The 17,808-nt window shown below is 45.0% G+C and overlaps 1 protein-coding gene across 1 annotated transcript in view; it reads right to left on the minus strand.

Annotated features, from left to right (window-relative positions):
• Positions 1-9,438, minus strand: part of sema3aa (sema domain, immunoglobulin domain (Ig), short basic domain, secreted, (semaphorin) 3Aa) — a 30,899-nt gene extending 21,461 nt beyond the window's left edge. The window contains exon 1 of the mRNA XM_084038794.1: positions 8,594-9,438. Within this exon, the coding sequence (XP_083894920.1) occupies positions 8,594-8,699 (106 nt within the window). The 5' untranslated portion in view covers positions 8,700-9,438. The remainder of the gene's footprint in view (positions 1-8,593) is intronic.
• Between the last annotated feature and the right edge of the window lie 8,370 nt (positions 9,439-17,808).

The raw sequence follows: 17,808 nt of genomic DNA on the forward strand, positions 1-17,808 counted from the left end.
CTGAAAGATGCCGTTATTTATCATGTTATTGTATGCTGACTATAACTGAGGTGATTTTCATATTCGCTCCGTGCACAAACACGCATATATTCAAGGACGCCCCTCGAAAACTTGCAAATACAAGCAATTCATTCAAATACATTATCATTTGTCACTTTGTCATACTCCATTATGGAAAATAACCTGGCCCTTGTCTTAAAAAGCTGTTGGGGGGAGAAAAAAAAGAGCCACATTCAAAATTCAAGTGCAATTGTCTGTGGAGTACTCTTCACTCCCCCATTCTCCAAACAGGCAGGCGCTTTAGACGCCTACATGCCACGCAATAGCAGAATAATGAAACGGCGTGAAAGAAAGGCGACGGGGCATTAAATCCTGTTTATCTGAATGTGTGTACGCGCCGCTGTGCGAGTGTGTGTCTGAATGGCGTTAAACATAAAAGCCTGACAGAGGAAAACACTTGACTGATATTCAACAGATGGGTAATATTCCATTAAACTAATGCAACACTGTTCAAGTGTGTCTCTTGTGCGTATATACAGTGAAGGGACAAGGGTTTGTGTGGTTTTTTTTTCCTTCCAAATAAGACACATTTTACTTGTTCATTATGTGACTTGGATTCAATGGTTATGTTTCTGTGGTTTGTCAGAGCGTGTAAGTCCGTGCTTGTGTATTTTTCGAAAAGAGCCACTCTCCATTGACAGGCAGGGGAGGGAAGAAAGAAAAAAAAAAAAAAAGACGAGAAAAGAAAATGGCAGCTCAAAAAAAAAAAGGGAACTGGCGCAGAGAGTTACACATGTTTATCTTTCAAATACAAGGCTAGCTTCATAAAAGCAAAGAAACACACAGAGCTGCAATATCTCCAGTGGTTTGGTTTGGCACGTCAATCCCTCTGTCTTTTCCTTACCCATGCTTCGGAAATGGTTTTTCCTTTTTTCTCTGTGTGTGGTGCGGTGTTCGTTTTCCCGCTCTCACGGCGGCGGCGGCAGCGGCGGCTACAAAACACAGGTGTCGGGAGAAAAAAAAAAAAAAGAAAAGAAAAGAGGGAGACTAGCCGCCCCGTGGAAATTTGCAGAGAGCTTTGCTTAACAAAGTGTTCAAATATTATCCTAAGCTCAAGGATATCCACGCATGCCTCAAAAGTTCACCTTCCCCGCTCGTACTTGCTCCCTTTCCTTTCTCTTCTTCTTTCTTAGCACAGAGGCAGGTGTGGGTTGGTTTCCATGGCGACCCGTCTTGTATAAAACAACCTGGGCTGTTGGATTTCTCATTCAGGTGCAGCTGAGTGACACATCTCTGGCAGGAAATATGCTCCCGTACACACACGCTGCTGTGAACTCTGCAATTAAGAAGCATGTGTGTTGTTTTTGTTCAAACGGAGAGTGTTGATTGATCATTCATCACAGCTGCGCTAAATATGTGAGTAAGTTGGCCGTCGAAGCCATGGTGATATTACTTTTCAATAAGAATAAAGGCGTTTTATTTGATTCCAGTTCCTGCGAAACAGAAACGCAATTTTTCGTATTTTTCAAAGCGACTCACGGGCCATAATTCATAGTCAATTGCTGTATCTTACGGGACATTTTAATACCATATTCTGTGCCGTGTATGTGACTCAAGAGTATGTAGGATTTGTATGGGAGGAGATTAACAAGGAAAACGCGACCACATCCCAAACCACAAGAATCTATACGAGTAGTCTAAGTATGTGTTGAATTTCACCATACAGCACCATTCATCTCTCTCAGACCCAGAACCCATGACATCGGGAGAGAGGGGAAAGCAGAGCGAGCGACATAATGAATGGATGAGGATAATGAAAGCAAACTGAGGCAGAAACATGAGCAGAATAAAAAAAAAAAGAAAAAAAAAAAATCGCGCCCATAAAACAAAAGCGGTCGATCATGGAACCGTTTCATTAGTGTGCGTCTCCTCCTGCCATTGGACGGCTGGACCACGAGGGGCGGCTTCCCACCAGCGCCGCGACCACAGACGGCTAGAGGCCTGGCCATGGCCGCCGCAGAAAGCCCACTCGCACACCACTAAATGCTCACTGTATAACCAGGCTCCTCAACCTCTCTCTGGTTTATATTACTTTTAAGGGGGGGGAGGAAAGGAAAACACACATACACTTTCGTATGCAAATACAGCCGAGACACAAATTTGTTTGAAGATGCAGAAATGTGCCACAATGCAACAATAGCCCTCGTCTGCAGAGCGAGAAGGAGAGATAGTGCTGTTGTGAGGCGGGTTTGATGGAAGGACTTGGGAGAGGAACATGGCTGTGGTTAGCGTGGTCATGTCTGGAGCCGCTGCCTGTTAGTGCAGCCTGTCAGCTGTGCCGTGTAGCTGAATGTCAGCTCTGCCATTTTATTAGGAATTAATGAGGCAACGCCACGGATCAGAATGTGTCCCGGGCAAAACGGTGACAGCGAGCTCGCCTGATGCGACAGAGGCACCCCCAACGCAAATCCACAGATGCACATTTTCCACCGCTGTGGCGTTATCGGAGACGTATACAAAACGAGGTGTTGTACAAATGTATGCGTTTCACCAAAAAGCTGGAAAAATCAGAATCCCAAATTCTAAAATTATATAAAGTCAAGATTTATGTTTGTCATTTTTCCCCAATGTGGTAATTATGGTCTTGTGCTGGTTTCTGGTATTCAAAGAGAGAAATAACAAGTCTGAGGGAAAAAAAAGGATGAGATTTAAAGGGACTAGTTTTTCAAGGGAACTTTAAATGTGGAAATGAAAAAGAAATAGAAGGATTAAATGTCATATTTTAAATCAGGGCACATCCTCGGGAGCATCGACCCCGGCTGCACAAAAAAAGGTCATTAAACGCTCTTCTCCTTTAACATTTCCGCTCCTCTGTCACTCCCCTGTCTCCGTCCTCCTGTCCGTCTGTTGTCCATCAGTCCTTTCTCGCGGAGATGTCCCCCTCATTTGTAACACGACTCTGTCCGGATTGAACGGTGCGCCCTTTTCTCCATCTGACTGACGAGCCTTAGCAGGTGGCGGGACCCATTCATACCCACGGTTCAGCAATCTGCACCGCGCTGTAACCCAAGCCTTCATCCCCGACGCAGATGCAAAGGCGCTGGGTATTTTCCCTGTGTGCGTGTCCATACAGCGCTTATGTACACACAGAACCAAAATGAACACACTCATTAATCTTTCCCGAGAACGCGCGCTGCACCGACACCACCTCCTGTTGTGGCCTATGAGAACATAGCCAGATTTTTCTTTGGTGATCAGTCGGTTTGAATAAAAATGTCCCAAGAAAAAAAGGCTATTAGGGAGCGTTTTATTGCCAAATGCATCACATTCCGATACACACACATCAACGTTGGAAGGCGAACGACAGACAACAGAAAAAGGCCATAAAACTCATAAACTATACCAGCTTAATGTGCAACATAAGGTAATGTAGCGAACTCTAATGGCTCATCCCGCCTTCTCGTATTAGCTTGAATTACTCAGTGTGAAACAATCTCCGACAAGGAACAATATCACACCCTCCTCGTATTAGTATGCGAGTGAAAAGTCGCAAATGAAAACAAGTGATAGATTTGCCCGTGGCTTGATAAATGGCTTGTTTTGTGTCGCTGCACAGTTATCCGTGGGGGCAACGAGCGTCGACGCAAACACGCCGCTTTCACACACTTAATTACACCGTCTTTCGACTTGTGGACTTGTGGTCAGGTGTGTGTGTGAGTCAGTGAAAGGAAATGTCATGCAGCCGGATGTACCGTAAGGGGCATAATTGAAAAGCAGACCACTGCCAAAAACATTGGTTTGTATTGGAATGTGGCCGGGTGGGAGCAGGGATGAGGGTGGTTCAGTGTTTGTGTGAGTTGAAAGGGAGGATAGCCAAAAAGATATGTATCAACCGAGCTGCAATCAAAGAGACGGGAAAAGGAGAGAAAAAAAAAATAAGAATTACAAACACACACACACACACACACACACACACACACACACACACACACACACACACACACACACACACACACACACACACACACACACACATACACACACACACACAGCCTACTTGAAGATTGTACTTAGGGTCTGCGGTGTAGTGGTTCCTCGAAAAGCAGTCGAGCCACATGGGAGAGAGGAGGGGGGGAGGAAGAAGAAAAGAACGATGAGAGCGAGAGCGAGAGAGAGAGAGAGAGAGAGAGAGAGAGAGAGAGAGATGGAGGCAGGCATCTCCAAAGTTGGCGCGCTGGGAGAACACCTTATAATTATCTACATCCTCTCTGTCGGCCCAAAGCCCGCAGAATGGACGGATACAACAGAGTGAAACGGAGAGAGAGAGAGAGAGAGAGAGAGAGAGAGAGAGAGAGAGAGACAGAGACAGAGACACAGAGAGAGAGAGATTCTCATTGGCACACATAAAAGAATGAAAGAGACAAGATCCGCTGATAAACCAAACACACATGCAAACACCCACAAGCAGGCTTTATTTTTACAGGCAGGCACGCCCACACACAAACACACACACACACACACACACACACACACACACACACACACACGGACAGGCTCACACGGACGGGGCTTATTATGGGGCCGAGTCCAGACTGCGTTGAGTGCGGTTCCACACCATGTGTCTATTTTGAAGGGTTGAGAGCCAATTCCAGATTCCCCTGTCTCTCTCTCTCTTTTTTTTTTTTTTGCCGTTCTGTCTCTTCCTCCTCAGTTCCTCCCATCCAGCCGGCGCGGGGCGGCCGCGATGGCATTAAGAGGTCATACGGTAGGCTCCGTAATTACCCACGGCAACGAGGGTAATGATCGGGTTGTTTGACGAGGCCTTTTTAAGTGTCGAGTTGCCGCTCGCCGACAGGATCACAATAGGGTCAAGTTATTCCATCGATCCGCCCTCCCGTACTGCGTTCGCATTCCCCGCGTCCTGTATGTGCATCGACTGACCTTTAGGGGTCAGTGTTCCTCCTGATGGCTGCTTACAGGACGGCAGCGTGTTGTAGATGGATTGTGTTCAGGAATGCGATTGTGTGCAGTTATGCATTGATCCACGGGAATGTGTCATTGTTATATCCTTCGTGTGGTTGCTGGATCACAGGAGTGCAGCGAGTCTCGGTTGTGTAACATCGGATTATATTTCAGCATGCGCTTTTCTGGTGAATTCTAGGCTGCGATGATTTCCCCCCTTTTAATAATAAATTGGGCTGCCATTTGTTTTCTTTAATATTACAGCAGAACAAGTCGGCTTTTGTTGAAATCGATTCCAAAAAAGTCTTTCCAGAGCACGCTGACTTTAACTTGGACTTGAACTTGTGTTCCACCCCATGCCTCCCTCTCCTCGCGTTCCAAGTCGAGGCGAGGAAAGTAAAAAATCCTATTCTGGTCTCAAGGAGAGGGGAAAATCATTAACTCTTGTGATCATGGTTCTGTCCCCATGAAGCCAGATCCTTTTGGCTGAGAGATGTCTAACTGACCCCACTGGGAAATCATTTACTCTGCACTCGCTGCGCCAGCCGTCCCAGGAGGGGTAATTTTATCTACCTGCCTCCATTTCTCAGCCGTTCCGCCTCTCAAACTGCTCACTCTGCAGTCGTTCGCCTGTCCTTTCCAGGCGGGCGACTATCGGGCCCCCGGGGGGCGTGTCATCAGCACTCATTTGAGAATGATTTCATGAGACCCCCGCTCGCGCGCTCGTGTTTATACGACTTCCTGAAATCACAGGCTCGTTCTTGTGACTGTCCTACTCCTGGGCCTCCGACTCAAGGGCCCCGGCACACTCTTGTCTCAGCGCTTGTTTGGCTGCCCCTTCCCTGGAGGATGCCTTCTTGTCCTTTATTTGACTTAATTACTATGCGGGCTTGGTGGAGGGAGAGGGGATGAGTGACACTTCGCTTAACGACCAGCCTCCCTTCCTTCTGCCTCGACTTCTACTGTACGTCTGCCAGCTTTTTCCCTTTATTAAAAGCAAATCTCCTCCCCTCCGCCATCACCCGCACCGCGCCTCCACCCCTCTCCTCCCCCCACCACATTGTGGGCATCGTCCCCTGACAGGCATCAAGAGAGCCATCGGACACCTGTGGGCCTGAGACACTTGCTTGGAATTGTTCTTTTTTGGTATGGTTGTTTTTTTTTGGAACCACCGCGGTTGAGAGCTGGAGGTAGCAGCTTCACGCGGCGTCGCCATGACAATCAGCTATCCACATCGAAGGTGTACCTGGTACCGATAAGCCAGTCGAGTTGAGGCGAGAACCGTGCAGTAGAGATGAGGCGAAGGACGGCGGCCCACGATGCACTCTGACGCCTTTACGCACGTCACGCAAATACCTGAGAACGCACAGCGGCGGGAGCCGACGAGCAGTTTGCAATCATCGCTGAAACGCCGATTGAGCGGCACAATAAAACACAACTCACGCGTACGTGCGCGGGGCACACGCACACAACGCCAGGTGTCTAATTATATGGCCGCATGCCAGACCTGACACATTTTTTCAGCCTCGCTAAAACACGCACCAAGTCACACAACGAGACACCATTTACAGTCTAAGGGGAGGAAATCACAAGAGAGGGTGTTGAGTCCTCACACCAAGACTAGCAGGAACATTCACACACACACACACACACACACAGAAAAAACACCAGGCTTTGATGCACTTTTAGCAAAAATAATTGTACATCCAGCGAAGTGTATCTATCATGACAACGCTCATCCCTGCAGACCTGCCCTCTCGGTACACATCCGTCACTCGTACAGGCTGTCAACGCGGACTTTGATGCTTCGCTGACATATCTCTTGTCTACGATTGTTGTCAGCAACATGTTCCCTCGTCAGACCGAACGGTGAAGAGGATCACAGAAGGGCGCAGGAGGCAACCACACTCACATACTTTAAACACATGGCCGTGCGAAGAGGGGATGACATTTTCCCATCATGCCGTGAGGCGCCGCCTCGTGTGAATTGACATGATGGAGCCCAGGGGATGTATATACGACTTGCAGCAGGTAAGTTCAACTGTGATGCTTTCCAGATTTATTTGGTTCACGTGGTAAACGCATGTCATCGCCCTTTAAATAAATCCTTTATCTTGGTATGCTGGCCAAACCGAACCAATGTTATAATACAAAAGTCACTTTTTTTATTTTATTTAAGATTTAGAGCACACTAAATCGGCATAGAAACTTGGAAGTTGAAAAGGGTGATGAAGGGAAATATACTATACCAAAATTACAACCTGCACTCCATCTAAAGAATAAAGCATGTCATACAGCAGCCCTCTAAACATAAGTTATACCAAACGTCCGGGCTAAAGATAGAAAATGAATTAGAGCGACAAACATCACATTCATGACGGAGATTTTCCCTCGACGTGGACTGAAATTATCTAAGGGACCAAAGCTCTGGGTGACAGTGAAACGCACGAGGGGACGCTGCTAAACAACGGCCAATCAGCACGTACATAAATTTTCAGAACGGCCCGTTTTATGAGAGAAACGGGACTAAAATAAAGAATCGAGCGACCACACTTCCAGCCATGTACTTTCAGTCATGTTTTAGGATAAAAGAACCACAATAGCCTCCTTCGCTGACATTTAAAAAGCGAAAAAAAAAAAAAAAAAAAAAAAAAAAGACCCAAGATATGCCAAAAATGTTGCAAGTTATTTCTAGCTGAGATGAAAAGTGTGCTATTACAAAGAGCCTGATTTAGTGTAGGGTGTGAGAGAGGAGACGAGACAGAGAGAGAGAGCGAGAGAGAGAGAGAGAGAGAGAGGAGGAGAGGAAGAACCGGCGCTCCGCAGTCTCCCCTCAAAATAACACAGGAGAGAGAATAACATGTTTGCTGTATACGTCAAAAACTTACACGTGCACAATTTAAAAAGAACTCCCTCTCTCTCGTTATACAGCCGGCTGCACACACGTTATTTAATGCACGCACGTTAAATCGCCGTGCATGTATAGTTTTTCCATTTTAACAAAACTCTACAACTGTTGGATCCATTTGGGATACGGTAATGAGAAGTTGTGAAAACCTGCACGGCCCCTCAAAGAAAAGGCTCTGTGTCATGACCAAAGCAGAGCTTTTTGGGACAGAAGCCATTAAAACGGAGGCTCCGCCGCCTGTTCGGAGCACTTAACAGGGCTGTACAGTACTAGCAGAAGGGGACAGCACGAGGGGAAAATTGGTTCAGGGGCCAATATATACATTTAACTCCAGGCGAGAGCCCTTCCTCCGCATATGGAACCAATCTGACTATTTGTAAGGAGAATAGTGAATTCGTAGAGACGGGCAGAGCGAGGGGAGAAAGGAAGGAGTGAGTTAATGGGAGAGAGAGAGAAATACGGGAGGGTAAACAGAGAGTTAGATGCTGTGTCCTGACCAAGAGGGAGAAAGAGTGAATGAGAGACAAACAGAGAGGCAGAAAATAGATTCACAGAAATAGAAGAGGAGAAAAAAAAAAGGGATACTCAACATAAAGAGTGGATGAAAAGAAAAGCATGAAAGAGCACCCACGGGCAAGAGAAATAGACTAGACAAGCTGTGTTAAAAGCAACCGCGGCGGTCCCATATATCCTGGAGACAGGGGGAGAAGAGAATGGGCTTACCCTTGTATGACAGCTTTAGCCTGGGTACGTTGTGCTTGGGCTCCACACCTATTCCCGGCTGCACCGCCCCGCACAGCAGCACTACAATCCCAAACAGGTAATCCATGGTGCTGGAGTGCTGCGGGCTGACCTCCAGACCAGGGGGCACTCGCACCCCTGATCGGCTCCCGGAGATGAGTGTCTCCCACTGGGGTCCGCCGAGTCCTGGGGGATAGTGGAGGTTCCGAGGTGGGGGAAAAAAATCCTGGTTGTCCCCAGCTCAGAGAGCAGACTGTAGGGGGGGACTTCTTGTGAAGTGGGTGGAGGGTTGCCGCTCACATGGCACCCCGTGTGGAGATCCAGGCTATGTAGTCCCTTGGCTTATCTGTTCTCCCCCCAGGTGAAGCCTCAGCTGGGCTTCAGCGTGGCGTGAGATGAGAGGTCTGCGTAAAGGTAAATCAGATCACTTATCCACAATAGCTATCCAATTTGAGATCTATTTTCTTTTTTTTTTTATCTCTTTCTGTCTTCTGGCTTCTTCTCTTTGAGCAGACACTCACAGCAACCCTCTAATCCTTGTGTGCGGCTCCACCAGACTGCGAGAGAGAGAGAGAGAAAGAGAGAGAGAGCTGAACCATCCACGGGAAGAGAGGGGAGGGGAGGGAGAGCAGCTGAGAGAGAGAGAGAAGCGGAGTGCTGGTGAGAGAGAGGGGGAGGATGGCTTGAGAGCAGCGATGAAACCAGTATAGTTGATAAGAAGTATAGTGGTATACATGGGTAGGTTTATAGTGTGACCGCTTCCTTTTTGTTAGTCATTGCATTCCATTTCCTTTATGCTAATATCTCACACAAACTCTTAGTTTGAAAAGCCTGAAAAAAGCTGGTTTTGTTAGTTATTTTTACGAATTAAGGTACTGATACTGCTAAAAAAAATAAATAAATCAACTTCACAGAGATATGAAGGATCTTTTGTCCAATCTCTTGTATTTTATGTCCCTAAAATTATTAAATTATTTGATAAAAACAGTAGAAAGAGTTTTTTTTGATTACCAAAGTAATAGTAATTAAAAAAAAAATATCACCAAAAAGTCCAAATAGCAGCTGTTCTGGACCGTATCGTCTTTCTCAGTATAGTTTGCCCTCTTCTCATAGATTTTAAACCACTGTTGAAGCTTTTAATTATAAGTTACATTTTTATTTAAGTTATTTCAATGTTGAGGCTGATTTTGTATCAGAAACAGAAGAGACATCTTGAGCGTAAGACCACAGTTGTTGTTTTTTTTCCGCAGTGCCTTCGGGTTATTCAGTGGAGGACGTTCTGGGAGGAATTTATATGTTACAGCTTTTTCACCATCTGACGGTCACTTTATACGCTGCAGCTGCGTCGTCTCAAGTCAAACTTTATTTGTATAGTAGATTTAAAAACAAAAGTTGACCAAAGCGCTGAATTATTTCAGGGAGAATTAAGGAAATATACAGTTTTCTCAAATAGTTATTAAATCATTAAAAGTGAGAAAGGATATTGAAGGACCCTTCAAGCCTTGCGGATCGTATTTATGACCGCTTTTTTTCTTGAAGTGGTTTTGCGATGTAAGAATCTGACCGGATGACATGAAGAAAAACAGTCACGGTCCTGGGAAAAGCAGAGAGAAATAAATCAAGGCGAGTGTCTAATTTCTATAAGTCCATATCATGTACAGTACCAGTCCAACTACAACAAAGCCCATTACAAGGAGGAATACTTAAAAAACCCAGAATCACATAGTTTTCTTTCAAGGAGTATATTGTACGTAAATTACAAGTCACAATTTTCCCACAGAGAGCACAGCCTTTGAATGTGTTTTGGACTTATCCGGATGAAATCTGCCGGTTGAGGGGAACACATGCTGGTAGTTAACCTGTGTAGTCTGAGACGGATCCTGTATCTGGTTAAGTCATTCACTTCGGCAGGGCAGGTCAACAGCCCACCCCGACCCCCCTCTACCCCCTCTCCTCACCCCCCCACGAGCCCTGCAGGTGTCTGTGTGTGAGTGGGCACCTCCTGCTTCCTCTAATAGCAGTAGGGAGGTGATAATAGCTTTGATAAACAGGGAGGGGGAGGGGGGGTGCTGATGTGTCGACTCACACACCTCAAGACACCAAAAGAAAACAACCTGAGAGCTGGGGCCGGTGTAGTGAGCGCGGTTGGTAGCGTGCTTGTCACATAAGGGCGCCCTCATATTCCCTCATATTCCCTCATATTCCGGCGATCCCAGCGGTGCCGGCTGTTTTTGAAACTATTGTTGCTGAATTGTTAAGCGTATCCAATGGGGGGTTGTGTGTGTATCTATAAATCAGGAGTGGAGCGTCTTATTTTTAGACGGACGGTGTCCTGAATCATTTCTTGAAAAGTTACAAGAAAAGTTGGGACGTCCGTCTCCTTAAGGGAACACAGGTCATGAAAGCTTCTTCCAGTTCAATAGAACGTGGATGTTTTTTTTTATTTATCAATTTTTATTTTTTTTCCAATCAAATTAAATTAATTATAGTAATTTTAAATACTATAAATGAAAAGACACTTTGTATATATATAGTGTATTTTTTAAATTATACTAATTTTTAAATGTTTGTTTATGTTCTTGACTGCAGTACTTTTTGTTTAGTTTTTTTTTATAATTATTGTGCAGGTCTCGTTTTTCCCGCAAAAAACAACATGATACAAGATTGGATTTGAACACATCACGATAACATTATAATTATAATACACCTTGGCCCATTTTTACTCACTGGACCTTGAACACATCATAACATAACTCAATGGAACTGGGAACTGCTAACAGCTAATGCTACTAGCTCTCCTGCCAATTTCAACAGAGATATCATAATGAAGATTATCATGAAAAATGTTTGCACAAGATTGTTTAACCACAGGTGTGTAGCACATGTTCAACTCGTGACACACTCTATTGTTGTTCCTGTGTGGCTTAAATGAGCCGATAAATAATATGATGGATCCCGATCCAGCATTTTAGGCTGTAGCAGAGGCATTCCTGATACTCGATAACTCCATGTTTCAACTTTGACTTGTGTATTTATTGTAGTTGTGAGAATTCCGTTTTCCTGTGAAAAGAGGGATTACAAAATGCATTTACTTTTGGGTTAACCTCCAAATAAAGTGTAAATAACATGGCTAAATGGTTGACTTGTTTACAGTCATTCTGCTCATCTAACTGCCATGTTTTTTTGCCTCGTCATACTTTTTTTTTGCCAGTTCCCAGCAATGTGATTACATTGTTGTCATAACCAATAGAAACAGGCAAGATCTAATGTGCAGGGTTGTTTTTTTAAGTCCTGTTGGCCCTTTATCTGTTTGAGTAATTCTGAATGAATCATGATGAGTGCCAACATGCATCCACGTCTCCTATTGTGCATTCACTTCCACAACCATGGCGCCCACGTCCTCGTCTCTCATCGCCCCTTTAGTCTAAACAGCCTTTTTAGCTGTTTACCCAAAACAAAAAGACGTGCGGACAGACGCGTGAACAGTACTCTCTTCTCGCACTCGGCCTCTTCTCCATCAACCTCTGCCTCTCCCCTCTGCCCCGACCAGCCACCTTCCTCCCATTCGTCTGCATTAGCCAAACTAATGGCAGCCTGGCTACCTGCATCGATCTTCGCCGGCGGAGGGAGATGTGCTGGAACACGCCTTTATGGCTTGCCCTTTAGGGAGTGCAGCAACAGTCCGACCTATCCTTGCCGATCTATTTGCGACACCCCTAGCTCCCCGGCACCCAGGCAGCCGGAGTGGCCCTGAGTAATGACGACTTAATAAATGGTGACACGCCGTTGGCGGCGGAAAGAGATGCCCATTGACAAGGAGCTTCCAGAGGCTTTCAGCGCCTGCCGGTAAAAATAGAAGAGGACACGAGACACCCTGCTTATGAGGACACGGCGGTTAGGGGGATAGGCGTCAAACAGGTCTGTGTGTGTGTGGTGGGTGTCAATGTGCTGTTACTGATATGACGGTTGTGTCTTCATCCGGCGGTATGGGAAGCGTTGTTAATGTGTACGTGTGTGTGTGTCAATCGAGAAAACGATTACTGTAACATGAGCCCAGATGTCTGTTTCACAAGAAGAACATCGGAAATGTCCCACCCTGCACACGTGCTGCCCTTCAACCCTTTCCCCTCCTTCACACGCCTACAAGCCGGCCCGCTCACATCCTAGCCGGCCGGACGTCCCCCAAGGCCGTCGCCACGGCGAGCACGGGATGACTAATCGCCGCTTCGATAGACGACACACGGAGTTCAAGGCACAAAACAGGCAACTCATTAGTTTATGCCACAGGAGTTCCTCTTCCTAGTCGCTTCCTTTTCGACGCCACCTCGTACTCCATGTTACGGGAGGTCACGCAGAAAGCCCTTACTCAGCAACTGACATGCCCAGGAAACACGGGAGGAGGAAAGGGTTGGTGGACGGTGAGGAAAGACGGGCGTTGCGACACAGGAAGAACAGTAGGAGTGGGCGTTTCCACTTGTGAGGTGGTGAGCTGCTAACTGAGGCCTTGAAAGTGCTTATTTAACAGAGAGAGACTAGAGTTTTTTGTGTGCACAGGTAGGCATTCACGATCATATGACACCATAAAAGATGCAGTTACAGAGGACAAGTGGGGACAATGTCAGCACAATGGCGAGTTATATTGATGGTGTTTATTGCAAAAGGAGGATAAGACGAGGCACAAAAGTTAAAGAGAAAACTGTGCAAGCTTTTTCATCAAGATCACCCAATATATCAGAAGTTGCACAAGCAGTATGGCACAATTAAACATGTACCTGGATTTGAAGGAATGGAAAAGGGAACAAAAAAAAGCCATCTGTGTAGGCCATCATTATTTTAACTCTGTAAACCTGTCCTTCCCTGTGAGCGCTGTACAATGAGCCATATATCACAGTATATGAAGCCTGAAAGGACGTCTCCCATCGCATGTGAAAGTGTCAACTCGGCGCTTCTCGAATCCAGACGAAGAGCTCATTTTAACAGAAAAGACATCTGGAGTGTGACAGAAAGAAGGTCCGGCAGTTACATGATTAAAGACGCACAATTTGACCCCCATCATTTTAAGTCTTCTCCACCACAAACAAAATATAAAAAAATCGTCCCCCTATTTCTGACCAGTCAAGTGCCGACACCTGTTTCGGCTCTTGCATGCTCTTTTTTTGCCCGACTACTCGCTCTTCAAACAAAGCAGCGGTTTCATTAAAAGTCCATTCTAGAGCTCATTAACAATGCTTCCTCTACACCAGAAGAGCCCCCCGAAGACCGGCGGAGGGAAATGGGAGGTTTCCCTCCATTTCATCGCTTCTCAAAAGGTCAGAGGTCGGCCCCCAGGTTGACAATGGGGTCACGCAACCCCATCGTGCGCGGAGCTCGGGTAATCTCCTTGAGCGGAGCCCTCATATGCATACGCGCGGCTCCTTGCGTGCACTTCCCGCTTCCGCATCCACTCAGGACAAGTACGGTGAGGAATGGGAGAATAAATAAACAAAAGTGGAACCACATTGCACCATGGGAGAGAGGGAGAGCACCAGCGAGCTGTAACATCTGTTGCAATGAGGGAGGGATGGAGGGGAAGTTGTTGGGGCGTATTTATTCATCGCTGATACATTTCCATCCATCTTCGGGTGACGGAAGTCTCCTGTGGAGCTTTGCCTTTTCGCACAGATGTGTCCGCTCCGCTCACACGATGACGGCGGTGCGAGGCGGATCAGGAACCGTTTACAGGAAGGGAGGAAATCTGACTGAAACGTAACACTGATTCATAAAATGTGATCTTTTTTCCCCGCTGACGTCGGTGTGGGGGAGGAGGACGGAGGAGTCGCTGGGTCTGACATCAGCTGGTTGTGCACTTGTTGAGCAACACGTCCGGGACAGAGGTGTAATCTCTCCTTCTGAAATACATAACAATGATATATATACTACATTTATACCGCTTTTTAAATCAGAGCGGCCTGACAACAATGAATGATTGAGCAACTCTTAAGATGAAAGACTTCTGACTCGTTTGAGTCCAAAGGAAGCTCATCATGAGGAACCGCTGATGCGGAAAGGACCAATAGAAATCTTGTGAGGGGGGCGGGGACTAATCCAAGACCTGAAGGATTCCTTTAAATCGTATGTATATGTAAATGTAAAACACACCGGTTGTGAATAGAGGCTTGTTGGGGGAGGACTTAAGTCCGGGGTTGGGCTCGGGAAGAAGCTCATTATTCCCTCTATATGGACAAAATCAGGGAGCTTATGGAGGAATCTACTTTGCCTCACCCCTGCCTCTCATCTACACCTACAGTCAAAGAGAATAGAGCCTCTGAAAAGATCTCTCAAAGGGCACGAGATTCTGAAATTCAATTGTAATCGGGTGAGGATTTGTCAAGGCGGGGGAGTAATGATGAGACAGAAAGCATTGGTTCGGGGCCGTCTTCATGCCGTGTCCGCACTAGTTCAGATGAGGCTGGAAAATGATCCTTTAGTTTCACTTTCTGAGTGTTTTCTTATGCAATGTAGTCTTGATTTTCAGATGAAAATACAGTTCAGCCTCCAACTCACTGCAAATATTTTTTTGTCAAAGCTCTCTGTGTCTAAATATCAACGTTTTTCTTCTCTTTGCAATCAAATGAGAAAATGGAAATGTGGAAATGGAAATCTTGGTTACCGGGTGGAATTTATGACCATAAAGCAATTCAGTTAAAATGACTTGTGCAGCCTCCTGGCAACAGTAACTAAAAATAAAATATCATAGATGTCTTATAACATATAACAATGCATGACTGGCAAAAACGAAACACTAAACAGAAGATGATCTCCCCATCAGTGCTGCAAAACAAACTGCATTTTAATTTACCCACTCCAGGTCTGCAACTAACATGTTATTTTCAATATAGATTTATCTGATTATTTTCTAGATTATTCTCTTTGATCAATGAAATGTTGCAAACCCAAAACCTTTGAGAAGGTGGGACCAGTGGGTTTTAAGTAATTGTGCTTAAAGTTACAATCTTGAAGATGTTTATTCTCTTTGGCGGCACCTTTGGTGATTGGTGGTAACTGCAGGTGTACTTTTGGCTCTCTTGATCCAGTGTCGATGCTTGTGATTTTACCTGGGGTATGTTGCCATGGACAACCAGTTTGTAATAGTGCAACAAATGTCCGGAGCAGGTTTTCAACTTTGCGTTGACCACACAAATAATAGCATAGATATCACTCATCACGAATAGCTCCATATGAAAGTTTGACATCACTGTTTGTTCATTTAGCTTTCATGATAGGTTTTAGTCTTGCACAAGCACTCGGCTTGTCAACTGATTTGATGATTTGAAGCAGAGTATCTAAAACGGGATTGAAATCTTTGCAAGATGTGTTTTGTTTTAAAAATATGAATGGAAAATGCCCTGAGACCAGAAAATGCATCTAAAGTCCCAGCAGCCTTTGTGAGCATACAGTATGCAATAACAAAATACCAAACAGAGCAAACACACATCCCAGGTTCATACATATCAAGTTAGGTAACAACATCTATACCAACTAACATATTCTGCAACCGTAAACAGCTTGTATATCCATGTCTGTGTCACACGATCCAAGAATCCAACTGTGACAAAATAAGAATAAGACTTGTGTATGAATCTTCTTGCTGCTCCATAAATTTCTCCTGTCAGGGAGAAATTCTCCCAGTATTTTCTCCGTCTGCGTCTGAACGGCTGGCGGAGCAGGAACAGTGACACAGCACTCCGTCCCACTCTTCTATTAAATATTTACACGCTTGTGAAACATATAAACCTAACCGCCGGAGCTCGCGTTACCGCTCCGGCAGAGGAGTCACATTTAATACGGCTCACATTCGTTTCCAAGAATATGTGTGTGTTAAATAAGGAGAGGTAGGGAGACACACGGACCGCCAAATGGGTTCATACGCATTCACACTGCCGAGCGAATGTGTCAAAAAATTGTGTTTTTATTTTTATTTTTTCAATCAAACCGAAGCCTGAAATCCCAGAGGAGGAAACCGACTGTACTTATAGGACTCTGTAAACCACTTTATTTCATATCTAACTGGTTTAATAGATTATGTGCAGACAAGTTAGCCGAGGGACTCCGGCTGCCACAGTGTTTCCACTACAAATGCGAGTGCTTTTTTTAAATGTTTAAATGGAATCATAACTCAAAATGCAATGACTGTGACTCAGTGAAATCATCATGTTGTCTTTTAGGGTGGGAGATAACGAATTACTCAATAATGGAATTATTTGAGCAAGATGATAAATAACGATTTCATTTCCAGCAATAATATTACAGCATACAAGTCACATTGAGTTAAGTCAATATGTTTAATATCAGCCTTTATGTCATATGGATGAATATGAATTTTGCAAGAAAATAGATTGTGGAGGTATTTCCACTCTCATTCAGAAATATCTACCATGATAGCAAGCTAGACAGCTTTTTTAATTCACTTGTGACAATATTTACGATTATACCGATAATGGAAATTTATCACGATTAATTATTGTGAGTTGAGGATGAGGGATAAAATCCTAGATTCCTGAGATAAATTTTAAAAAAAGTAAGGAGTAATTTTCTCATAGACAATCCGATCTTTTTGCAACCTGAGGAGTCTCCCCCTGATGGCCAGTAGAGAGAATGCAGGTTTAAGGCACTTTTCAGAACCGGAGGTTTGCCTCCTGCACAAAACATTAAAACCAGAAAATCACTGCTTTAAGACAATAACAAGAAAGGTGATTAATATTCCTCCTGAAATGAATGAGAACAAGCTATTTTTTGTGAAGCAAGCCCAAACTTGATCACGACCATATGATCCCCCAAAGCCATCTGAAAGTTAAATTATGTATTTTAGCGTGTTTGGTGAATGTCTCCTTTTAATATAGTAGATGTGTTGTGGGTGACTCAGCCACCACATATTTCTCCACAGTGATTTGCCCCAGCTGTGTGAACAGGCCAACACTTCCACGCCAAGGGAAAACATTTCTGTGTTTTATCAAGAGAAGAAAAGTCATCGCAGATAAGCAGATCGGCTGGCACCGAACTTCATCACCTCTCTTTATTTAACCCTGTTTTTCCTCCAGATAAAAGACCTTACTCCTAAACCGTTACGGGCCCCAATTTTTAGCGAAGTAATTACCTTCTTTTATTTATCATCTAGGGCCTCTCCTGAAGCTGTTATCACAGTATTATCAGGGCTCATA

This window comes from Eutrigla gurnardus (assembly GCF_963514095.1).
Source record: "Eutrigla gurnardus genome assembly, chromosome: 21".
NCBI lineage: Eukaryota > Metazoa > Chordata > Actinopteri > Perciformes > Triglidae > Eutrigla > Eutrigla gurnardus.